The sequence below is a fragment of the Octodon degus genome, unplaced genomic scaffold (assembly GCF_000260255.1).
Source record: "Octodon degus isolate 3935 unplaced genomic scaffold, OctDeg1.0 scaffold00038, whole genome shotgun sequence".
Taxonomy (NCBI): Eukaryota; Metazoa; Chordata; class Mammalia; order Rodentia; family Octodontidae; genus Octodon; species Octodon degus.
Window position 1 is genome coordinate 13,699,473 of NW_004524614.1, and position 27,306 is coordinate 13,726,778.

General features: G+C 31.9%; 1 protein-coding gene across 8 annotated transcripts in view; it reads left to right on the plus strand.

Moving 5' to 3' along the window:
• The window catches only part of Nbea (neurobeachin), a 760,086-nt gene that overhangs the window by 307,840 nt on the left and 424,940 nt on the right, over positions 1 to 27,306 (plus strand). For 7 of the 8 annotated variants that reach the window (XM_004631077.2, XM_023714988.1, XM_023714990.1 and 4 more), the window contains 3 exons: positions 1,586 to 1,740; positions 3,935 to 4,061; positions 19,267 to 19,394. In XM_004631077.2, the coding sequence (XP_004631134.1) occupies positions 1,586 to 1,740; positions 3,935 to 4,061; positions 19,267 to 19,394 (410 nt within the window). The remainder of the gene's footprint in view (positions 1 to 1,585; positions 1,741 to 3,934; positions 4,062 to 19,266; positions 19,395 to 27,306) is intronic. The other variant, XM_023714991.1, reaches the window with a different exon arrangement.

A 27,306-nucleotide genomic window follows, 5' to 3' on the forward strand; every position in this document is an offset into this window, starting at 1 on the left:
AGTGATTATCCTGTTTTCAGTCTCAGCAGCGCTGGGATTATGGGCATATTCTACCACCCCACTCTTGGTGGCTGGCCAAGCATTCCTGAGGGTAGGGCTGGTGCAGCCTGTGGCGCTGGGGATTGAGCTCTGGTCCTTCTTTTTGTCTAAGCAGGCACTTAGTCTGCTGAGCTATCTCACTAGCCCCATTTTGTTATATTTTTTAAAATTGTGAGTTATTATAGATATAATTGTGTTGCTTCTTTCACTAACAAATATCACTGTCATATAATTTATATTTCATCTTTTCAAATTTCACATACTTTCTTGTTTAAAATACTGTTTCACATTTTCAGGTGAACTAGTATCCTGAGTTTTAAAATGTTCTTCCACGTATTTCGTTCTCTGAAAAAAAAAATAACTGAAATAAAAGCTATTCTGTGGATAATATAGGACTAAAAAAGCAATTTATTTATACCTCATACCAATATGAAACCTAACGCATAAGTGTAAGATAGGTATTTTCACTAGTTTTTTAACATTGGTTTTAATGAAAATTTTGGTTTGAATGAAAATTCAGAGTAAACAATAAATGTATTGTAGACTTGTTATGATCTCCTTAAGCTGATTTCTTGAAACTTATAATTTGCTAACAATGTTAAACAATATAACTACCTACAAAGACTATATTTTTTTGTTCTAATACCTTTCTAATTTTTGTAAAAAGGTATTCTTTTAAGTGTATTTGGTTGGTACAGGGTCTCACTACACAGCTCGGACTCATAGTGATCCTCCTGTTTTCAGTCTCCCTGGAGCTGGGGCAGAGATGTGCGCCACCACTCCCAGTTTATGTGGCTGGCTCTGTGCACCATGGGACAGGGTCGGTGCTGCAAGTAGTGCCAGGGATTGAAACTCAGTCCCTGCGCTTGCCTAAGTAAGCACTTAGTCCACTGAGCTATCTTGCAGTCCCTGAAAAAGGTATTTTGATTGTATCACTTAAAAGGTAATCAAGTAAATATAAGCCAGAATGGTTACTAATTTGTTGACTTTCCAATTCAAATGTTGTTTTTCTATCCACTGTAATCTCTTGTTTTAAATTATACTTTTGAGTATTCTGGGTGTTTATATTTGTGATTATTTTACACTTGAAGAATATGATTTGGAAGAAAGGTTTATATTATATGTATTTTTTCAAAATTTTATATGCATATGAAATATCTACCCATTTAAGCATATAATTCCATGTATTCCCTGTTTAATGATTATAGCTTAGTTGCCTTTTACAGAAATATTTACAGTCTTCCAAACATACATTAATGTTTGCCAAATATTTTTGAGGTAGTACTGGACATTGAATCTAGAGGCCTTTTCACTTATGAATTGGGTGCATGAATTTAAACATGTTTTTAAAAGCAGAGGGAGGGAGACAGGAAAGGAGAGAGAGACAGAGTCAGATACAGAGAGAGGAAACAGGAGGAGGAAGAGGAAAAAGAAGAGGAAGGAAGAATGAAGGAAGCAAGAGGTGAAATTCCATACTGTGTTTATCTGCCATGTGTAGTAGGATTAGAATTTATAATAAACATCTTTTTTTTTTTTCTTTTTGCAGGAGTGTTGTGGTGCCTGTAAAGAAGCCACCTCCAGGTAGTTTAGCTGTGACCACTGTGGGAGCTGCCACTGCAGGAAGTGGGCTGCCAACAGGCAGCACCTCTAATATATTTGCTGCCACTGGAGCTACACCAAAAAGTATGATTAATACAACAGGTATTGTTCTTATATATTTTTGTGATACCTCATCTTTTTCTTTCTGTTTTCTATATCTTCAGTTTTTCTTATTTGATCTTAAAAATAAGACACCCTAGTAATTTAAGATTATCTCAGTCTTAACAAGATTATACTTCATGTTACAGCATTTCAGAACTAGTCTGTAGTTCCAGGATATAGTATTTACTGGTCATTTTAGGGGACAATATTACTATTGATTTTTTTAGTCTTCTCAATTGAAATCAATTACTAACAGATATTTGGGGAACAAAATATAGTTTGAATATTGAAGTTTGATATGTAAAAATTAGTAAATTATATCAAGAATATCAAGATATGCTCTAAGGTTAGTGACAGAACATGGATTTACTGGCATTTACCAATTGAATTTCAATATATAGTCTTTGCTAAATCCCTTAAGGGCAGGCAAAGCTCCTCTAAGAACCTTGATTATATAGAAGAGCCTCAACTTGATTAAAAGTGCATGTTAAAAAATAACCATTGTGTGACAATGAATTAATTTATGTACTTAGATTACAACTGTATCACATTCATTTTCCAACAATTTCCTAATGGTTCTAGGGACCAAAATTTCCAAATCACTATAAATTTTAAAAGGCTGCCTACAATATTTTTTTTAAATTTCCAGAAATGTTCCTGTTGATTATTAGTTAAATAAATCCTTACCCAAATCTTTGTGATTCCATTTTAGGTATTTATACAACGCAAGATGATCCTTGACTTTTCTTCCCTGACTATAGTAGTCTTCTCTTCTCCAAACTGTATACCCTTGAATTTTTCCATTTATTATCATTACTTAGATTCTTCCCATTTTTATTAATTTCATAGCTCTTCTATGTGCCTCTGTATCTATCTTGTTTATCATACCACCTGAGTCTGACATATCATGAACAACATATTTATGGGGTTGTAGTAAGTAGAATGTACTCTATTAAACATATATATATATACATATATATGTAAGCAAATAAATATAATTATGCATCAAGTGAAAGAATTTAACATCTTTGGCTTATCTACATTAAAATATATATTTATATTTGGCTTAACTAGTGATATTGAAATCTTTGCAGTATTACAATTTATTATCTTTTGAATTCATTTGGTTTTCTAGAAATAGGAGTAAAACATTTTTATACAAAATATATACTAAAAAGTGTTAAAGATTTTTAAATACGCTAGTGTATTATAAATATATATATATTTAGTTTATGTATTGAGTAAAATCCTCATTTTTCTTTAGTGAAGTAAATGAAAAATTACACATATCTTTATGTGAGAATTATGTTTTCCAGTGTAAGAATTAATAGTATATACAGAAAATGTGGTAGTCTGAAGTTTAATGGAAGTATAATGTATAATATTACAAAGAAAAATAAAGTAAGCAATAAATTTCATCCTTAGAAATAAGATTCTAGAGAGATGAATTGCAGGCCAGCATCTGAAATGGGCATATTGTCCAGTTTAGGTGTTGAAACTTAGAAGTTCTTTAAGTATTTAGTGAAAATCCCAGCAAGGAACACAGTTTTATGAGAATTAGTGTAATATATGATAATACTTAGGAACACTAGATGTCCCTCAACTCCACAGCTATTTAATATATTAACATGGCATCTTATAGAAAAAAAGATTCTACAGTGGTGTCTTGATATCATAGAGAACTCATTCTAAAATGAGGTAGAGTTAAGCTCTTATAACTCTTCTTAAGCAGTCATTTTGTCCAAATGATTATTTGATGCTGTAGAGCCACAAAATTATGTTAAGAAAATTAATTGTAAATTGTACCTTAGATATTGAAAACGAAAACTATTTCAGTATAGCAATACAAAGAACTAAAATTTTTCACATTTAAATTTGTACTGTTTTATCAGCCTCATTTTATCTAGAACTTTTTCATTTGTTGTCTTTTATTTATTCCCCATGTGTAATTTTAGTTTTGTTAGGCTAATATAAGTAAATCAACTGAATTTTAATGCTTTTTAATGCTATAGTTGTCATTTAAAATTTCTAAAGAGTTTGTTACTATTTGAGTAGCCAAATAATTTTTAATGTTGAATAATGCTTTGCAGTTCAGATGAGTAATTCTTTGAAAATCAAATAGTAATGATGTACTTTATATTATTTAACTAAATGAATTTACATTAAAGACTAAAGTTCATTTTCTTGGGAACAGGTGCCGTGGATTCAGGGTCCTCCTCCTCTTCCTCCTCTTCTAGTTTTGTGAATGGTGCTACCAGCAAAAACCTTCCAGCTGTACAAACGGTTGCTCCAATGCCAGAAGATTCGGCTGAAAACATGAGGTATGCAGAACTATATTTTACTTTCTCCTTTTATTTAAACACAATAAAATAGAAAGTAATAAATATGTAACCATAATAGAATATGTCAGAATGTAAGTTGATTATATATTTTCGTTACATTTCATAATTGTTCCATTTGATATTTTGACTAATAATTTAAGATTGCTGTCATTTATATTTCAGAGTATAAAATGAGAGATCTTGGGTGATTTTAAAACATTGATTGCTGAAATTATAATCATATATAATGCATGTCACTGTATCCAGTAAAATTAAAACATGTATAGATGGTAATATAATAAAATTGAGTACTTTGAGTAGTGCTAAGTTTAAAATGGAAACTTTCAAAGTAAATCTGAAACTGTGCCTAGTATGTATTGTTGGAATAAACAAATGTGATTTTATTTCTTGTGACAAAAGAACATTCCTAAAATGGTCTGCTCCCCATTGTTGAGGTTAAATTGCTGAGGTTGTTGAGTAAGATGCTACCTGAAAGGGAAAATCAAAAAACAAAGTCCCTAGTCCCCCCCCCCAAAAAAAAGGACAAAAAACCTCAGAAAGAATGTAGTTAGCATACTTACACCATCCATCAAATCAAGAAATAACCTATTCAAGGGGTTCTATCCAGAAGCTTCCACTGTGGACTTCTTCCCATGTTGTTGTTCTTACTTCTCTTCAAATTTTCTACCCTGGTATTTAATCCAAGGTAGATTTGTCTTTTTGAAAAGTTGATGTAAGTTGAAGTGTCCCTTTGTTTTGGGTTCTTTTCTTCAACATTATGTTCATTAGACACACCCATATTGCATACAGCAGTCGTTAATTTGTACTTTTTATTTCTATGCCCATTCAGAAGTCAGTTATCATATTTTGTTTTGTTTACTGATGCTAGACAGTTATTCTTTTTATTTTTTAGCTAATACAATTAATATTGACATATAGATAATGCAATTGTAATTAATATGGGTGTACTGTTTTCTGGGTGTATACCTTATCTTAATGGGTAAATCAATTAGAGTTAATTTGCTGATCAATAGTGTTTATGTGTATTTAATTTTCCTAGAGAATATTAAATAATTTTTCAAAGCAAGTTTACTAACTTTTTAGCAGAATATGCAAATTCTAGTAGCTCCATATCTTTACTAGAACTTAACTATCACTTTCATTTTAGCCAATTTTTTGTGTAAACATGGTGGCATTGCTTTGTATTTTTAGTTTTCCCTTTTCTATGAATAGTGAGGTTGAATGCTTTTGAAATACATTTATTGGTCTTTTGGTTTTCTTTTATGATTGCATATTGAAATACCTAGTCCCTTTTTAATAATTTAATTATCTTTTTCTTAATTAGAAAAAAGGTTTTATACAATTTAAACATGAAGGCTGTAAGGAATTACATACATTTCCTCATACTATGCTTTTCTCATCAATATGATTTATTTTGGTGAATAGAAGTTATAAATTTTATTCATTTATTTATTTTTATTCTTGTTTTTATTTTTTTGCGGTTCTGGGGATTGAACTCAGGGCCTTGTGCTTACCAGGAAAGTGCTAATTCTACGGAGCTATTTCTCAGGCCCCTGTTTGTTGGTTTGTTTTTGTATCTAGATCCAACTCATAGTGATTCACCTGTCTACAGCCTCCCAAGTGCTGGGATTACAGGCACATGTCACCATAACAAGTCTCAATTGCCCTCTCAGCATGCCCCAGGGGCAGGGCTGGCACAGCAGGCCTGGGGCGCGAACCCCTGGCCCCTGCACTTCTTGCAGGCACTTTAATCTGCTGAGCTATTTGGCTGACCCCTAGAAGTTAAAAATTTTAATGAAATCCAATTTATCAGGTTTTTGTTGGAGAGAATTTTCCACATTTTATAATGAACATTGACCTTCATTTTCCTATCTTACTTTCTGGATATTTTATTGTTTGTTTTTATATTTAGATATATAATCCATCTGGAATTGTCTTTATGAGAATAATGAAGTAAGAGTAATATACATGTGAAAATGATAAGCAGCCTTTATTTGAACCTCTTCTTTGCCATATATTCTGCCACTTCTATTGCAAATCAAGTCTCTATGTGCCTTACTGTGACTTTTCACTCAATCCTATGCTGTTCATTTGTCCAGACTTCTGCCACTGTTCTCCTAATTAGCCTTAGATACTATAAAGAATAATATGGGCTTAGTGAGGTCTTCCAAACTTGTTCTTTCTTTCTCAAGGTAGTCTGAGCTATTCTCTCTTATTTTTTTACTTTTCATTTAGATTCTTTATTTGATGTGTTTTCTAACTGATATGTTTGCAATACATATTAATTTTTCCCAGCTTTCCTAGTCCTCCCATGTAACACCATCCATGGAGGTAGACTTTGTGGCGATGGGAAGGGGAACTGAGATATTCTGAGTATTAGAATGATTTTGTCAGTGTTTAAAATACAATTCAACCCAGGTATAGCCCTCCTGAATATTTTTCAAGAAGAACTGAAAACACCACACCACAGTGATTTATCTGCACCCATGTTTATATCAGTACAGTTTGTCATAACTAAGTCGGAAGCAACTGAGATTCCCATCAATTGTGGAATGGATAAAGAAGTTGTAATATTTTTACACAGTGGAGTATTATTCAGCTATAAGAAAGATAAAATTAAAGCTGTTATTGGTAAATGGATGTAACTAGAGCCTATACTCTTAAATGAAATAAATCAGACCTGCATGTACAAACATTGTATTGTCTCCTTAGTGTAAGTAACTGAAAATAAATAAGGGGTAGGGACATAATTCAGAGGCATAAGTGCCTGCTTCACAAGCACAAGGTCCCAAATTTAATCCCCAGTACTGCAAATAAATAAATAACTCTGAAGGGTATTGTAGATACTGTGAAGAGGGAATGAATCTATCTGAAAGGAAGGAATTCCTGAGATGAGAAGAAGGATAGGAGAGAGATTGGGGAAAGAGATATATCTATGTAAGCCAGATGGCTTGGATAATTGTACTATGAATTTCTGCTGGTCTATGGAAAGGAGCAGATAATGCTTAATTTTTCTTGATTTCTTTTTTCGTTTTTTTCTTATAAACTTTTTCGTTTTTCCTTTGTTTTTCCAATTTTGCATGCATATATTTGGTAATCTGAACAACTAAGTTGTTTAAGACAACACTATACAATACAACAAATTCTGTCAAATTCGTACTGTTCAATGAAATTCTGTATCATTTCTAATTTTTATTACTATTTGTATTCTCTTTAAAAAATCAGTAAAATGAAATTTGCTGGAGTTTTTCTTGTGAGTAGAATCTTTAGGATTTTTACAATTTTGGTAAGATTGCATCTATAGATCTCTAGCAATATTTTGATTGTTGTGAATTATGAAAATCATGTATTCCTTCCATATCTAGTTCTTCTTAAACTTATTTTTTAAGAAATTGTAGTAATGATATTTTTATTTAGCTATATGAACATATTACGTATCTTTCACTGATTTGTTCTTGAAATTATTGTTTTGTAATTGCATTTTTTCTTAAGTTTTCATATCAAAATTTTTAACACTTCTGACCCTCAATAAAAACTTAATTTAGTATACATTAATATAGGTTTTGATCAGTTAAGATAGCCATAAACCTATGCCACCATCAAGATGTAGGATATATCCATTACCCCAGGAAGTTTTGTCATATACCATTTATAATTTACCCCTGTCTCTGCCTTCAGCAAACATTCAAATGCTTTTTTTTTCTTTTAAAGAAAATAAAAGATTTTAAAGAAAAAAATAACAGGAAAAACACATTATAAACAATACAGAATTTCAAAAAACAGGATGATAGGAATTCAACAATGGTTGTTATATTGCATGTTATTGTCTTCAGTGTAGTTGTTCAGAAACCAGATAATAAGCATGCAAAATTGGTAAAAAAAAAATTAAGCATTAACTGTTCCTTTCAATAAACTAACAGAAAGTAGTCATACAATTATCTTAGTTATCTTGTATATAAGATTGTAAATTAGATTTGATTCACAAGACTTTCCACTGGATAAAATCTCATAAAATATATTATTTTGTGTGTCTCTTTTTCCACTCAGCCTGGTTTATGACTCAGCCATCTCTTTGTGTAGGAATACCCCATTCCTCTGTAGTGGCATTATTCTATTTTATAGCTCACAGTGTGCTTATCTTCTCACCTGTTGGTAGACACTGGCATTTATTCAGTTTGTAGCAGTTATGGATAATAATTTTATGGATACTTTACTATGTAAATTTTGGCATGAACATAAGGATGTTTGTCTGTTTGTTTGATAAAAAACTAAGGATGAAATTGTTCATTGAAAAGCAAGCATATGGTTAGGTTTATAAGATATTGCTGGGTTGTTTTGTTAAATAACTGTATCTTTTTGTGTTCTTGTTATCAATGTGTAGAAATTCTTTGTTTTTGTTACTGTCAGTCTTTGTTATTTTAATTTTTAATAGATTGCAAATTGAAAATAAATTATTTACAAACAAATGAACATAAATGAATATAACAATAATGTCAGTCTTATTTAATGTGAAGTTTTATAATTTATAATGTCATTTGATTCACTTCAATTTTCTAATGACTAATGATGGATATTTCTTGTATATTTATAGGTTACTGAAAGCTTATGATATTTTAAGAGTTGATTTTTATTGAGATATGAGTCATATTTGTGTATATATATATTCTACATTAATTTTTGTGCGATGCTTAAATCCATTGTTTCAACTAGGTTTTTCTTTTATGGTTTATGCCTTTTGTAAGTCCATTGATTCTTTATCTACTCCAAAGTAATGCATATATTCTCCTATTTTTTTTCTATATGTTGTATATTTTTGGCTTCTATGATTAGGTCTTCCACCTATTTTGATTTAGTTTTTGGTGTATTATGAAAGAGTTTGGGCTTCTTATCATCCCATATGTATGTACGTACTTGTTTACAATCTGTGGACCACACGTGTGTAGGTCTATTTCTGGACTCCATTGTTTTGTGTCTTGCAAGGTTGTCTGTATGACTGTTGCACTAAACTCCTTACTGTGTGCCTTTAGAGTGAATTATGTAATTATGCAGTGTTATCACTTCTTATTCTGTCTAAAAATTGCTTTGATTTTTCTAGGCCACAAGCATTTGCATATAAATTTTAAAATTAGTTTATAATTTATAAACTTGCTAAAATTTTAATTAGGATTATATTGAACCTAAATGTGGAAAAAATTTAATCTATGGATTTTTCCATTTTATCTAAATTTGTATCAATTATTGACATGTTTAATTTCTCTTAGCAACTTACAGTAGCTTTAATTGTAAAGGTCTTTTACCAGTTATTTTCTTTTTATTATTTTTCATATTTTGATTTTTTCAATTAATTTTTCTCCTTTAAATTTTCCTTTGAGTTAAATGCTGCACTGAAAATAGTTTATGATTGCATGTATATAAAATTTAGAAAATAAAATCTGAGTTATACTAATAGAGAGCAAATCAGTGGTTGCTTGACTAGATAATACACTTTAAGAAATGTTAGTGATCATTCTCTAGATTACAGAACTCATTCTAGATTTATCAAAATTCTCTTCCCAGAAAATGAGCACTCTTCAGTATAGTCTAAATTCATTATTCCAAATTTTCTAACATTTATATTCATGTGTATACATGGATGTACATTTAAATCTAATCACCTATCAAAGTATAATTAGTTAACATTTATTTTATTTACCCAAATGTTTATCAGTTTCTGTTGTCATTATCATTGCTTTCTGAATGTTTGACTTCAAACTCTGTTATTTTCCTTGTTGAGGATGCTTGTTAGTGTTTCATTCAATATATGATCTCCACTTATGAATTATGTTCTCACTCTTGAAAACATCACATTCATTTTTTGAAGGATATTTTGAACCAATACAGAATTTGAGAATGACATTTATTTCTTGTAGTGCTTTAAACATGTATCGTCCACTTTAGGCTTGCCAATATCCCCTCTGTAGCCTCCCCTTTCTTCCCTCCCTCCTTAATTTCTTCTCATCCCTTCTTCCCTTCCTGTCTCTCTCCCTGTGCTTCCTTCTCTCCTTTCCTTCTGCCAGTCTCATTTCTCTGTGCCACACTCCCATGTCTACTTTTAACATTTTCTTTTTTTTTTTTTACTTTTAGAAATTCCGTAGTATACACAGGTGTGTATGGTATTTTATTTTTTAAAAATTTGCCTTGCTTCAGATTTCAGAACAAATGTGCAGTTTGAGCACTTTTATATTTTCAAAATTTCTAAGCCATAGGTTCTGATTCATTCTGTCCTGATTTTTCTGAGAATCTGATTACTCATAATAGTAGACATTTTTAACATTTCATATATATGTATATATATATATACATATATATATATATATATATCATTTAGTATCCCTTTTTCTTCTGTCAGTATTTTTGAGTATTCTAACTAATGATTGATATTATTAATACTTTCGTTAGCTATGTGTTATCCTTTGAGTTAGTTATTTCAATTTTATGTTAAATTTCCATATGACTTTTTTAGTAGTTTTAACTTTCTTGTAAGTATTTATTTTCTTTTTAGTTTTCATGAACCACAGTATAGTTACACTGACAGTCTCTCTGTGGTTGCCTTTCCCTTAATCCTAGCTCTCTCATCTTCAATTTTTTACATTTTCAATAGTATCTTCTTACCTATTTTATGTCTTTTGTTTTTATTATAGTGTGAAGGACCTATAAAAGAATTATAATATGGTAGGATTTTTTTTCCAGGAAAACAATTTTTATTTTCTTCTGGAAAGCAATGTACGAACTACTGATCCCAAGTCACTATAATGTAATCATGGTTACAAGGCCAATTTTCTGACCCACTGTCCTAGTGTGTAGCTCTGCAGAGTCCCAACTAAAGTTCTAAGAGTTTCTCTAAACATTTTCCTCTTGATGGGCCCTGAACTTTAGATAATAATGTGTTCAACCTCTGAGAGCATATCCTTGGGAGAAGAGTAATACAAGCCCCAAATCTCTAAATTTCGTCTTGTTCAGTATCTTGGAGAATTGGTCTCCTGTCTTAATTCTGCATTGCCCTCAAAGAGATGTCTTGGTTTTGATTTATTTTTTAGTCTCCTCTTTGTATTTTTTTAACAGGTGAATCAGCACCTTATTAGGAATGGAATTCCAAATTATTTTCGTGTGTGTTTCATTCCATAGTTGAGTAGGTATAAATGTTAGAGTACCGTAATTTTTTAATATCACTAATTTCATTTGAGTTATATAAAATCCATTTTTTCTGATCTTCTCTTATATCATGGATGTTTTTAATATTCATACTTTTCAAGTTGTTAAACAGTCATATAGTTTAAATTCTAATATCTCATCCAATTAAATGTTTCTATTATAGCATCTTTTATATTAATGAAGAGGTTTAATGGTAATTCTTTTTCCTTCCTTTTTAAAATTGTAGCCATATTTTTGTTTTTACAATAGGCTTTACTTAGATATTGCATCAGTGGATTGTACATCTTAAAAATTATTTTAAAAATCTTTTATGTTAATTAGTGATTGTATGTCATGGGAGTTTAATATCTTTATGGTAGTAATTTGATGAATTTCTACCAATTTGGTAATTGTTTAAAACAATTTTCCCATCTACTTTTTCCTTCCTTCTCTTATGTATTTTGTTGAATATATGAAATGGTTTTTAATTATTGCATTTTCTGTGTGATATAAGATGTTTGTAATGGTTGATGACCAACACTTTCATATCATTTGTATTAATGTTATTATGCATCTTTTATATGTCTTACTAGGAAATAGTACATTGCTACTGTTTTTTTTCTGGACAGCCAATAATTTTTTAGAACTACTAAAATTAAATGTCTTTTGAACAAACATAGAAGAATGTGTTAATTCCAATCACTCAGGAGACTGTGAGGCAGGTGGACCACGACTCAGGAGCTTAAGAACAGCCTAGGCAGTGAAAGTTGATAGACCTCTTCTCAAGAAAGTAGAAAACAAAAGAACTTGTATGTACGTTACCATTTAACTCTTTTAATTTCTCTGTCTAAACAGAGGTTTTTGTTAGGTATCATTTATAATATTTTAAAACATATAGTACATCATCTTTCTTCCTAAAGTAACCCTCCTGTTCAATAGAAGACCAGAACTTTTTTTAACTGTAACTTTATACCATGATTCAACCTTCCTTGTCCTTGCTCTATCCCAATTGTCCACACTCTGGCAAATATTACTCTACTCTCTACTTCTATCATTTAGATTTGACATTATTAGATTCCACAGATATGTGAGATAACATGGTATTTGCATTTCTATGCCTGGCTTATGTAACTTAACCTGATACCTTCATATTATACAGGGCAGTTCTTACTGTAGTGTAGTATTTCATTGTATTTTCTATACGTTATCCTTTTCATTCCTCTATCTGTTAAAAGACACTTACTTTAATTTCTTTTCTTGGCTGTTGTGCTTATTGCTGCCGTAAATATGTGAATGCCGATATTAGCCTGTCTTTAAATTTACTGATTCTTTGGCTTTGGGTCCTTTGATAATCCTGTTGAAGTGTTTTGTTTTGTTTTTTTTTTTTATTTTTTCCTCTTAGTGTATTTTTCCTTTCCACTATTGGTTCTTTTTAGAAAACAGTTTATAAAGGGAATAAACCTGTTCAAAAGAAAGGAATTACTGAGTTGAGAAGCACAGGAGAGGAAGTGGGGAAAAGAGATACATCTATGTATGGAAGCCAAATGACTTGGATAATTGTACTGTGAATTTCTGCAGATCTATGGAAAGGAACAGTTAATGCCTAATTTGTTTTGTCTCCTTTTTTCAATTCTTTGTCCTTTTTCTCTTCTTAATTTCCTATATATTTCTTCTTTCTTCTAATTTTGCACACATATATATGGTAATATGAACAAGTAGTTTAAAGACAACATTATGCAATACAACAAATACTGTGAAATTCATATCATTTTGTTTAGTGAAATTCTGTATCATTTGTAATTTTTCTGTTTTAATACTACTCTGTATTCTCTTTAAATATAAAAATTAAAAACAGGTTATATATATACTGTTTTTTACTTTTGCTGAAATTTCCTGTTTTTTTATTCATGACATCTACCTTTTCAACACTGTAGTGAGCAACTTTGAATTTGTTAATGTTATTTTTTATTCTTTGATCATTTTAACATCTCATTTATCTGTGATTTTCTCTTAATTTATCTCTATTTATTTTTTTCATACTACTTTTTATGTCTTAAAGTTTTAGGTTAAAACTGTAGAAATAGGATAGTAGTGACGCACAATAGCCCCACTATTTGTACTAGGTCTTAGGGACAATGGTTTAGTCATTCTTGCCTGAAATTGAGCATTGTTTATAATTTCTTATTGTTACTGGTGCATCATGAACTTTAAATTGCTCTGACTTTATTTTGAATTTAGTTAAGTGATAATTTGTTGGTTTTTCTTAGTATTCTTCTTTTATCTTAAAACTCTTTTATTCTTAGTTCAGAAAAGTTCACCACACAAAGCTCCTTCTACCGGAATGAACAGCCATTACTTGTTACTGGGAGCATTTTGACCTGTGTTTAAGGGCAGAGGATGTTTTTTCTTCTTGCTCAGATTCAGTTTTAGTCATCTGTTTCCCTAACTCTTGAAGGTAAAGGCATTCCCCATAATCCTGCCTGCCTCCAAGAGGTTGAGAATATGTGGATTTCTAAATAGCAGTGCTTAGGATATTTCCTCCAGTGGAAAGGGGCCATCTTCTATGCTCTGAAAGTAAGAATGTATACTTTCTCCCAGGTTCCTAAGACATCTGTGTGTTCTGTAGAGGGCATAGGAAGAAAGATCCAGGCAATACTGCCTCTAGTCTTCCTCCTCAGTACTAGTGAGATTTGTCAAGAAGGTCCTGAAAGCTATTGTGGAAATCCCTTTTGTGTTTGGAATTGTAGACTCTCATATTACCCTACACTCCAACTTTAGAAATTTATTTAAAACTTTAACTGAAATCATCTTATGATTTAACAATTTATATGTTATCCAATGTCTTTTTCCTATGTTCTGCTTCTACCAAGCAAAACCTTGTGTCACAGATCTCCTCAGAGGTTCTTAGGTTTCTTCGGGTTTCAGGTTAGGGGTCGGTTGATTGCATGGCAGCCTCAACTTTGATAGTTCCTGGAAGAGTTGTGATTCCATAGATTGTCCTTTTCTCATAATCATTGTGGAGGACTCTTTACCTTTATCTTAACATAGAAGTCCTATATTTATTTTAAAAACTTTAGAATGTAAATTATGATTTTTAATTTATATTTTCAAAATATATATATGAGTCAAATAGTAAATGGTCTGAAGATAAGTGGGTTTCTAAGAAACTGGGTGTTTTTATCCCCTATCTGACCAAAGTGTGACTGCAGACTGCTTTTTATGAAGGGCTGAACCTTGGGTTGAGTAAATTTCTTTTAGGAGGGTTGTGATCCATCAGTGCATAGTCCTCAGAACTTTCTAAGGAATGAAATTCTCTACTCCAAAGGGTGACCTTGTGAAGAGACTGCAGCTCTTATTCATTAACTATTTATAATTTATTAAACTTTTTATTTAGAAGTAGAATGTCTACTTTAACTTCAGTTACTTAACAAGCAATTAGCTTTACCCTTTATATCACTAGATGTGTTGAATTTTCTTAATGATTTATATTCTATATTTTGTATTTTTATTTCATTGCTTTTTTCATTTTAATTTGAGTAAATGACAAAAAGGAAGATTGCTTTTCCAAGTTATTTTCAATCTGCATGCAAAAGATGCAATTAAAAATTTCCAAAAATGTACTCAAAAAGCTTTTATAATTAAGGACATGGCCAAAAAGAATCATGTTACTTAAAACTTGAAAAATGTTTCCTTGAAATTTAGTTTACCAATAAAGGAAGTATTTGCTTAAGCTTTAATTTCTTAATTTTTTGTACTCTCATCTATTTTGTTAATATGTACATCTTGCATTTGAAAATATATGTAATTTTGTGTAAAAGGAATGAGAAGAGAATGTCAGTTTTAAATGTATATGATCATGAAAAAATATAAACAAGCTTTTTTTCCCCACCATCTTGTTTTACATAATAGATCCAGTCCTAGAAACTTACTGGTTTCAATGACTGTCATTGGGTTACTGAGTCATAAATTCCAAAATTTAGAATATATTTACTTAATTCTAGCTAGCAGTGCTTAAGACATTTCCCCCAGCAGAAATGGGCCTTCTTCTGTGCTCTGAAAGTAAGTGTCTGTACTTTTTCCCAGGTTCCTAAGACTTGTATGTGTCCTATAGAGGGAGAGCATAGGAAGAAGGATCCTGGCAATGCTTTGATCTATCTAGTGTGTTGAGCTACATGTCATATTAGAAATATAGTGAAAGCCAAATGTAGTGAAACCAAATTAAGATCAATGATTGTCAGTTATTGATCATATGCAAATAAAAATTTTACATCCTTTCTCTGTCATCACTACTCTCCCATTCTTGTCTTGTCTTCTCTATTTAATTAAGCAAATCATTTCATTTACCTGTATCTGTTTATTTAATTTACATAGAAATAGTTCATTAGTAAAAATCTCTGTCATGGAGTTCAGTAATTTAGTTATTCCTTTATACCTTAGCTATATCATTTAGGAATATTACTTTATAGTATATATTTTTATTTCACATTTTACATATGAAAAAAGAAAATTATTGTTTATAAGGTTGTTCAAAGAATTTAGGAAAATAAAAAATAAAATCAGAAATAATAATTGTAATTTTGATAAGTAGCACAAACATAAAGCAGTTTATTATATAAAACTTGAAGTGTATGCTATCTTAAGTACTGGACTATTTTTCTAGAAGTCTAAAATATGTAGCAGAGAAACAGAAAAACTTTCCTATGAAATGTGTTTACAAATAGATTTATTTAAACAAAATATATGAAATCTTTTTCTTTTCCAAACTAATTCATGTATGTATAATCACCATTGTTTTGGATATATCTTTAGGCTAAGTCCTACGTTTAGCAAGATTTTGGTAACAATTTTATCCTTGGGTGTTTACATATTATTTTCTCCTGTAGCTTAATTACATTTTTATTCATATAAAAAAACTCCCTATGTAGTGTACATTGTTTTGTTTTGTTTTGTTTTCAGTACCAGGAATTGAATTCAGGGACCTACAGTTGCAGACAGATGCTGCACCATTGAGCTGCATCTCCAGCCCTTGCTCTGCTCTGCTCTGCTCTGCTCTGTTCTCTTCCTTCCTTCCTTCCGTCCTTCCTTCCTTCCTTCCTTCCTTCCTTCCTTCCTTCCTTCCTTCCTTCTCTCCTTCCTTCCTTCCTTCTTCTTTTTGGGTTATTTCCTTCAACAGTGTCTTAGAAGGGCTGGAGAGATGGCTCAGTGGAATAAGCGCTTCCCTGGCAAATGCAAGGGCCTGAGTTCAATCCCCAGTTCCACCAAAATAAAACAAAACAAACCAAACAAACAAACAAAAACCAGTGTTTTAGCCTGAATAAATGTGGTGTTTTGAATAAACAAAAATAAACTGAGAAAAATGAAAAATCACTACTTTTCCCTAAAGTAATAAAAATAAAATACAATTTCTGCAAAATAATTTATCAAAGAATTTTTATGGTTGTTAATGTGTTCCTTTTATTTTTATATTAGAGAGAAAATCCATTTTTATAGTTAAGCTGTGAAGTTCTATGTTAATATGGTTGTTAATTTTTTCATTCTCAAATTTTTTTATATGTGCTATAAAATTAAAAAAGGAGTTTTACATTGTTTCTCTGAGAAGGAAACTGAGATAACAAAATAACAAATATATATGTCCAATGGAGAAGGTATTGTTAAGCTTTTATTTGCTAGGCAATAAAGGAGAATCTAAGCTAAAGTTTGTTAATTTGAATTAGATAATTATGTTTCTGACATACTTTTTATAGTATATGCCCTCCTTTGAAATACATTATGGGAATCTTTAAACATTAACAGCCATAACTAACTGTATTCACCTTAGAATTTGATAAGAAACTTTGGTGTTCAGTTTTTTTAAAAATTTTTTTAAGGAGAAACATAGCAATATTATTTGAAATGGTTTTCACTACTTAAAATCTTTAAGCTTTTGCTGAGTAACATATTGTCTCTCCTCATTAGAAAATTAAAATCATTGCATCATTATATGTAACAGCAACATGTAGTGTTCTGTTAAATTTTATAAGAGAAATTGGCAAAAATCTTTGTAAGTATTATATCACTAAGAAATATTTTTCTCCATTACCCTGAAATTAAAATAATTTTCAATTAATGTATATTTATATACCCTCACAGAAATAATCAGTTTAGATTCATTAAAATATCTTGAGATTAACTGATTCCCTAAGAACTATATTTTTGCAATTCTGAACCTTTGAATTATTCACAAAATTATAGAAGCAAGGTGGGGCTTCAATCTATGGAAAAATATTACACTTAGCTTTAGTTACAAGAATCAAGAATTTATCTGAGGTAATTTTACTCCATTTATTTATCTTAATGAAAATAAATATACTTGCTGCAGTCATAATTTAGCTTTAAAAACTGTTAATAACTTCTGAATTTTTCTTCTTTGCTTACACTCACAATTATAATTCCTATTATTTTACAGATGAAATTAGTTTAGCTGGAAGTTCATTAGACATTCTTTGAGATATGAAATTAGAATGGATTAATGAAATGGTATATGCAAAAACGAAACTGTTGTTGCTCATTAAAAATCAAAAAATTTACTGTGATTATGATTATTCAGTAACTTATATTGCTAGCTTTTAAATTAACTCTTACTCATAGCAAACACTACTCTCATTAGAACATTTTCAAAGTGTACTGGCTTATCACATCACTACCACCCCTGAAGGTTTGTAGGAAGAGCAGGTTCTCAAAGAATCAAAATCTGGGATGGGGTTGAGAAGCTTGTTCAGTAGACCTCCAGGTGATTCTCATCCACTAAAAGCTTGTCAGCTATTGTCTGTTGCAGAAATAAGACTAGGCCGACTGTTGCCGTCTCATATCCTCCTCAGCTGTACCAAATCCCATCCAAATTGCTTTTGCTTGCCTAAAATTCTTCCTTCTTTTTTAAGTGAATGTAAAAGTAACTTAATCCAAGTTGATCAAAGATTTTGTTCTTTGTCAAAAGCTGCCCTCCAGAAAAGAGAAGACAAATTTTAACAGAAGGGCTAATGGTCAGGTTTTGACTGTTCAGAAATTTAAAACATGTTATTTCTAAGTGAGTAAAGCAAATATTCTACATTACTTTCTATTCTATAAATAGATTTTTAGTTCACCATGGTGGCACACTCCTCTAATTCCAGCACTCAGGAGGCTGAGGCAGGAGGATGGTTGTAAATGAGACCAGCCATGGATACCAAATATCAGACCCTATCTAAAAATAAATAAATAAAATAAAATCATAATAATAGTACAAGATACCAGAGTTAAATTTTAAATATTAGTACTACTTTGCAAATTATTCTGTAATTAAATATCTTTGTGTTTCTAAGTGTATAGTAGAACATAGGATCCAGTATAATCTCTTATTCCATAATACGCCAGAAGATTTCTTATCAAGTTATTCTCTTATATAACCAGAAATACTTTTTTCACCTATTTTTCTTTTTATGTAACATTCTAAGAATTCCAAACAGTACTTATGTAAGGCAATCAACTTAAAATTCAATAGTGAACAATGCCAACAATAATGTGAGGATATAATTTAAAAAATAGTTGATAAAAATAGGCTTATTCAAATGGTAAATGTCTACTTTGATGAAATAGGTCAGCTGAATTTCAGTCACAAACGTCAGGAAATACCTTCTTGACAATGAGGGTTAAATTCTCTGTACCTGGCACAGTGACAACATAGTAGGTGTTTACACCATTTTAAAAAAATGAATAGATACATGAAACATGCAAGAACTCATCTTCCAGGGACTCCTAGAACCATGATCAGTCCTTGGCCTTTTCAAATGGGAGAACTGATTCCTCACAGCAGAGTCATTCTAAATTAGCTGTGTCCTTGGATAGCCTTTTTAACAGCATGTGAAATTGCAGTATCACTTCTACAGTGGGCTAAAATTGGACTTTTATGAATTTCAAAAATTTTAAATTAGAAGTAAAGGTTTATTGAATATTTTATATTGAATTATATTTATTAGTCTTTATGTCTTAATTTCAACAGCATCACTGCAAAACTTGAAAGAGCTTTAGAAAAAGTTGCTCCACTTCTTCGTGAAATTTTTGTAGACTTTGCCCCATTCTTATCTCGCACACTTCTTGGCAGTCATGGACAAGAGCTATTGATAGAAGGTATGATTTCTTTATTCTGATTACTTTAGTTACCTATAATGTATCTATTAATCATGGCATAGTTTGTGCTTCTAGAGGAATATATATTTCCAAAATAATGTTAAGATATTGCATCCACAGTTTCTAATAAGATTTTCAATATATGATTTCTAATTTACTCAATTTTAAAATGACGTTTTCCATAGCCAATGTCAGTGACTAACAGAATTTCGAAAATGAACTTTAAAAAGGTACTGGAATGAGGAAGTCTGGTTTTTCTAATCCCAGTCTTTTTAGGACTGCTATATAATCTCTCATTAGGATAGTGCGTTTACTGAACAGTGAGATCTAAAATTGCCTTTGAACTCAGGGCCATATTTCTTTTAAAGAAAATTTCTTCTAGCATTTGTAATATGCAAACCATTAACTGAAAAAAACATTAAAAATATAGGTAAATACTGGAATGCAAGTTGACCACACTGGTATTTTCTGCCCATTTACACTTAGTAGTGTGAGGAAGCAAAGATGAAGGTTTAATTTCCCATTTCAGAGTGGCTTTGAAAAAGTTAAATGATGGTTGAATGATATTTTCTTTTAAAAGTTTATTTATAAACTTCAGAAAGAACTAATGAATATCAAGATGATCCTATAGATAAACAGTTGCTTTGGGTGTGTCATTTTAGATAATCCATAGATATAGCAGCCTTTCATATTGTTTCAGCTTTTTAACTTTCCATTTTCAGAACAAGTAAGTTTTCCCATGCCCCCTTCTGTCATTGTCTCCTGTTTGTTTGCATAAAGTTTCTCTGAATAAAGGCAGGTATAGTCAATAGTGCAGCCTGTTACAGGTCACAGAGTTTGAATCCTAGTTTCTAAGTTTGTTCTATGCCCTTTGTAAATTACTATGCGACTCTGAATCTTAGTTTCCATTTAATAAAATGGAATTAGTGATAACATTCAATTGTTCTTGCAAAAATTAAATTAAATAATGGATATAAAACTTTTCAAACAAGGCACATAGTAGCAAGATAGAAACAGGAGAATGCCAGAACTTTGAAGCAATTTGAGCAGAATGAAGTACAAGGAACCTGCTAGATATCAGGCCAAGAGTTAAAGGGATCTTTGACTCTACCTGGCTCCAGAAAAGAAGAGCAGGAGCACCGCTCTTAGGTACTACTGTCGTCACCGGTATTGTTATGACTTGTACTTACAAAGCAAAATTTTGAAGAATGATATTTAAGAAGAGTTATACTACTTTAAAGCCACTTCAAAATGATCCTCTTAAGCAGTTGTTGAAAATTTAAAAACTATTCCTTAACAACAAATTGTACCTATAATTTAAATAGCTTTGTCTATATATAATTTTGGAACAAAGTTGTTTGTTCACTGAGATACTCAGGTAAGTAATATTTGCACCAGGAGTGCCTTAATTTAAAGACATGATCATTACTTATTTCCAAGGATCTTGTAGTCTGATAAGAAAACAACATAAAAACCTGTCATTGAAATTCAGTGCTTTACATACTACATTAAAGTGTATACAGGGTATGAAAGGATATACCCTCCTAACTGAATCAGCAGTTACATATATCTTCTATCTCTCCTGATCTTAAAGCCTTTCCTTCATCTTTATATATTTGGAAAGGTTAATTTGTGGGTTTTGATTCTACTGTATTGATATAACAGCTCAGCCCAGTGTTCTGAATTGCAGCAGATTTGATGTCTGAAGTAGGCATCTCAAACTGGATATTCCACTGAGACCTCGTATTTACTTATTGCAAAGTTTGCCCATCCTTTCTCTAAATTAACCCATATAGTTTATTAACATCAATAATAATGTAAAACTTCAAGGTTAAAATGTGAATTTTCTTTCCTCCTTCAGCTGAATTACTTGGTGAGTATGGTTATAATTACTTGACAAGGATTAATACTCTCTGAAAATAATATGAACTTAGAGTCTGGTTTTCTAAATATTATTAATGTTACAAATACCGTATCAAGCTTTGTTTAATAACCTTCCAACATAGCATAAATATGTTACCTAAAAGTGGAGGCCTTATAATGATAGATTTCAAAGACAATGTGTTACTGAAGGAGTTTTTGACTTTCTTTTGCTTTTAAAAGGTATTTAAGTAAACTTTGAATAAAAAAATATTTAATATTTGCAAAAAATATTTTGATTTCCTTGCAGTTATAAGTCTTATGTTAGGAGTGAGAATGCTGGTTATTTGTGTTTTCATGGTATTATGTAACATGTATTGCTTTTATAATTTAAAAAACTCATTAAACTTGAATTGCAAAATAACCTTAAATGTTCTCATATTCCTGTTAGAGAAAACACATTTTTGTATTTATGTATATCTTTTTTTAAATTTACAAATTTTGTAAATGTTGTATATGCAAAGATAAAATAAAATATAAAATTAGTAATGGATGCTGTACAGTTATTAAAGCTAAGTCATAGATTCTGCAGTAAATTTTCTAATATACCAAAGGAGAGGTAATGTTAGGTTAAGTTATAAGGGCTTACATTACTTTTTCCTATATGATTGTCTGACAATTTTAGGTTATAAGGAATTACTTGTAGATACTGTCCAACTGACCTATATCAGACAACGAAGATGTTCAATTGTAGCCTGCTTTCCAGAATTCTCCATGGCCACTCATCTATCCCTTAATATTTCTTCTCCTCAGTATGGAGAAGTAGGAGAAATACTTGAGTAATTGAGAGCTATTTTCTTGGACTTCTCTAGGTTTACTTCAGACATTCTCTATTGAGTCAAAAGATAACAGTATGTCTCTACTGATATCAGTGCATACAGGACAACTTGGATTTTTAAAAAGATTACTATACAGAAAACAATGCATTAGAATGTGTTGGAAATTGTATGTTTATATTGTGTCCCTCTGGCTGAGTACATTTTTTAACTTGTTTTTCTTTTCTTTTTTTCCCATAATTTTATTGATAAACAAATAGCAATGAGACAGTTTCAAATCAGATTGGTACGACAGTTTCAATAATTAACACATTGCATACATTCTTCCTAGTGGTTAATTGCTGTACAAGATGTGGACATTATATCCTATTTACAAACACCATTAGAACAAATCATTCTATTCATTAAGAGAATGTAACTATATATCTATCCTAACCACTTTGAATACACAGATACAGTCTTCTGTATACCCTTTTTTTGTTAAGTTCTGTTATTTGAATATTATAGGTGTATAAACTCAGCAAAATATTCTAAAAGAGTCCAGTAGCCCTTAATAGTATTGGGTCTTCCGCCTGACTGGCAATGTCAGAAATTGTTGACCTGAGTCCCCTACAGCACAACATAACCTCATGGCTTTACTTCTTAAATTTCATTTTTATACTTTTCTGCTGGATGGTTAAGACCAAGGTAAAGCAGGACCTATGCAACAAGAGTTGTAGCTTTTGGGTCTGAGAAGGTCAGTGAAATCCTCTCGGGATTTATCCTTAGATCCTGTACCTCAGATTGTAGAACCTTGTCAGTGTCAGCCATGTGGATGAGTCACGGCCATTGCTTGGCCAGTGTGCTCTCTGTGAAAGCCTGAGAGAATCTTTTCTCTCCATGTGACTCTCCTGAGGCACACTCTACATCATCGATCACTTTCCTCTTTGGCCCCATAATCAGAAAATTTGGGACACTACTAAGTTACATGACGTTACAGTGCAAGTTCTCATATGTCATTTTTTAACCTGTAACTTGTCTATACTTATAAAATATTTTAATTTATCTAATTTTTAAAATAGAGTATTTATCTTTACCTGCTAATCATTAAATGACATTTCTCCATACAAGGATGATTACAAATGGATGGTACGTTTTTGAGTTGCGAGTTTTGTTTTTTAAAGTTGTTACTCTTAAAGCTGGCAACCTTAAGATATGGTCTTAAGATAATGAGATATTGTTTGGTTACTCCATATAGTCCAGAAGTCTAGAAACTATTGGTGTATAGTAGAGCAATAGTCAGTAGCTCTCAGAATTCATTTATGAACTTCCTGTCCATGTCAAGCTAGTCTCTATTCTCTTGCCATTGAAGACATTGTTTAGCATGTAAACCAATTATGCAGTCATCTTCCCTTTCTTTTCTGCAAGTGTTCCTTTTACATAGAATCCTTTTTCCTTTTTTCTCCCCACAGTTATATTCATTGCTTCAGTCCTGTTTTATTGTTTTAAGCCAAATTAATACCTTCTCTTCTGTGTTTCTCTGGCATTGTCCTAATATATTACTAATAAAATTATCTTTTACTAATAGCTAGGAAGTACTTTAGAGTTTATATTGATATTGACTAGTTTTGATTTTTTTAAATAATAAAGAAGGATTTTTCCTATGCTCTTGAGTAGAGCATTGGTATTGTTACTGGCAATTTTTGGTAAAATTTCAAAATGAGACTGACAAAATTTCATGTTGTATGTGCTAGAATTCTCCATATTGATCATCTTTTTATGGCATAATTTTGCTATTATACTCATCCAAGTTTTGCTCTATAGTGTTCTCTACACTGGCCAATAGAAATGAATGTCTGTCTCTCTATTCCTGGTCTCCCCTCTCCCTTCTCCTCCTGTTTCCTCTCCCTTTTTCCCCGCCCCTTTACTCCTTGCTACTCCACTGTCAGTTCTTTTTCTCCTTCTTCCATCTCTCTCCTCTTTTCTTTCTTACTATATGTTGCTTTAGTACTGGGGCTTGAGACCCAGAACTTTGGGCCTAGGCTAGCCCAGTGCTCAGCTATTGGACTACATCTACAGTCACCATATTGTCATTGTTGTACCTGTACACTTGTTCATACTTTATTTTGTACTCTCTCCATTTGCTTTCTCCTACTGAATTATGCTATTCTTCATCCTGGAAGAAAAACTGTCAAACTGTTATGAAGAGCCCCAGATAGCTACATAATAAACATAGCTTCATTGTGGCCATTTAATAGCATGATTTATAGTATAAATACACAAATTGATTATAGTAGGTATATATGCAGGTATAAAAATCTATAACCAAAGATGCCAATGTTACATGTAGTTCAGAATATCTAGATTTACATGGCTTGAGCTCAGAAAATGAAAGCATCTGCTTAGGCGTGCACATGAGCTGGGGGCCCCACCCCTGCCTCTGGGACAAACTGAGATGGCCACTGAGACTGGTGGTGTGCACCTGTAATCCCAGCGCTTGAGAGGCTGAAAATAGGAGGATCACTATAAGTCTGATAAGTGTAGTGAGACTCTGTAGACCCTGTACTACATACATTTTTAAAAATGGCTTGGTACACCACTATGTAATCTACTTCAGAGAAACAGTTGCTTTTCTGTGAAAGAGAACTGAATAGAGCTTATTTTACAAATGGGGTTTAGAACAAGTAGGGCCAGTTGTAGATTTGGTGCTGAATATTAGGAAGTGCAATAGAACCAGAGGCCTGAAGTAGCCACCCAGGGTCAAGACTAAGATCAAGAGAGAGACTATGTCTAAGTTTGTGTGTGTTTGTATTCAAAGTGTCTGTTTCAATATCCTATTCCACCAGGGCCCAGAGTAATCCTGAGAAACCACTGTTTATATCTTTGAGCATTATTTTATGTTGATTAGAAACTTATAAAATTTTAAAGTAATTTAATTATAATGAGTATACAAAGAGTATCCTAAGTGTCCAGTTACAGAAATGAAGTACAATGAGACTTCATACAGCCAGAGCATGCGGGAGGAGAGTCATTCAGCAAGGCTGTTTACTGCTTTTGACACTCAGCCACTTGCCTCCTGCTTTTGCTTCCTTTGTGCTCTTCTTGAGGCTTTTCACTTTTCCTGCAAACTGCTCTCTGTGCTTAGTGATCATAATGTGGCACACTGTAGCAATCCTGCTGTAATATAAATGGGCTGGAGAGGGGTGTTGTTTTATTTTGTTCTTGTTTTTAAGTACTGAAGAGTGAACCGCATCTCTTTGCACTAAACCACACTGAGCTGCCCAAAATAGGATGAAATTTATAATACTTTGTCCTTAGCCATCCAGAGTGCTGGGTTTACCATGCCTGGTTTTAATCTTTTAATGTATGTAATCATCTGAATATAGATATTGCTGATCAAGAGAAAATCTGAATGAGTCATCTGGAACTGAGATTTTGTTCCCTGTGAGTTAGGTATTTTGTCCTATTAAAATAATCTGAAATCTGGAATCAGGTAAGGGTGGGTAAACTTAGATGACACACAGGAAGCTGCCCTTTCTTTAAGAGCTATATGTAAGTTGAAGCAGTTTTGATGAAACAGTACAGGAAGTTTCACTAAAGTATCTACTGTACTTTTAGTGGCATCATTAAATATTTGATGAAAATCATATACTTAGGATTCTTTATAGTTTCCAGTACTAGCACAGGAGGAGGGGGACTCACATTTTTTATTTTTATTTTTAATCATTTTAATTAATTAAATATTGAAGTTTGATACAAGATCTTGCTGAGCACTTCAGACTTGTAGTTGTCCTCTTGTCTCAGTCTGCCTACTACTGGGATTACAGGCTTGCACTACCACTCCCAGTTTTGGGGCTTACATGATGCCCTCAAGCTTTTTAAAAGATAAAAATACACATGAAATTTCTACCTCTGAGAACTGGACTATTTGAATCAACTTAGTCAAGATGTCTCATTTTTACATATCCCTGATTTTGTCCACTAAAACAGAGCAATAGAAGGTTAAATAAAGATTACCAGAATAGCAGATGAATATTTTTTAAAAAACTAGGTGATAAAGGAGCCTATTGAACATTATAGTATGCCCAAGTGGAGAAAACTTAGTTACAGCTACATAATACACATGGTATGTTGTATGCAGCAATGGGGGAAAAGGGAGAGTGAGCATTTGAGGAATTCGGTCTGCAAATAGTATTTAGGAAATACAGGTCAATTTGAGCACATCAGTTATAAGGGGGAGAACTTTTACACACAGGAATAGCAGATGATTCCAAGGATTCCTTGGTAAGTTTAAAAAAGGAAGAGCTGTGTAGGCCCTATGCAAAATTAACAACCCAGTATGTGTTGCATGACAGTACTACTTTGAGGAGAAAATTCTGTGCATTAAATCCAAATCACTAAAGAATAAACAAAAGAAAGAGAAAGTAACCAGTAACGAAGAGAAAGTACAAATAAAACTGGGAAAGACAAACTGAACCAGTAGATCTCAGAAAATAGTTTGTCATTTTTTAAAGCTACATGTGCTCATTTGTTTCATTTCACTGTAACAAATAGGTCAGATATAAGTGGAAGAGCTATTTTGGCTCCTATTTTCAGAGGTTTCAGCTCACAGTTGGTTGGCCTCCGGGCATTTGGGCTTGTGGTGAGGAAGCATATCATGAGGAAGAGTTTGTGGAGGAAGAGATCTATTTTCCTCATAGTGGCCAGGAAACAAGGAGGGCAGCAGAAAGGGGCTGATTTCCCACATCTCCCTGAAGTACAGACTCCCAGGAGCTGAACTGCCTTCCACTAGGTCCCACCTTCCAAAGGTTCCACCTCTTCTCACTAGTGCCAAGGGGTGGTGGCAAAGACTAACACATGGGCCTTCAGGAGACATTGAAAATCCAAGGTATAACAACATGAAAACAACAGCAAAGAGATTTTCTGAACCCTAAGAGGGAAATGCTATTTAAAAATTATCTAAAAGTTATAATATAAATGTATGCATAAAATTACAATATAATGTATGCATAAAATGATACTACAGTAAGAAAGATAAAAATGGATGTAAAAGTACCCCTCAGGCACAGAAAGCACTCCATAAAAATGTCTGAAAATTTGAAATGGGCTAAAACAATTGAAAAAAATAAAATATAGACAACCTGACAAATTTGATGGTAAAAATCAAGAATTAGAAATAAAGCTGAAATAATTTTAGTAATGAAAATACCTGTCATATTTTCATATATAAACACTGT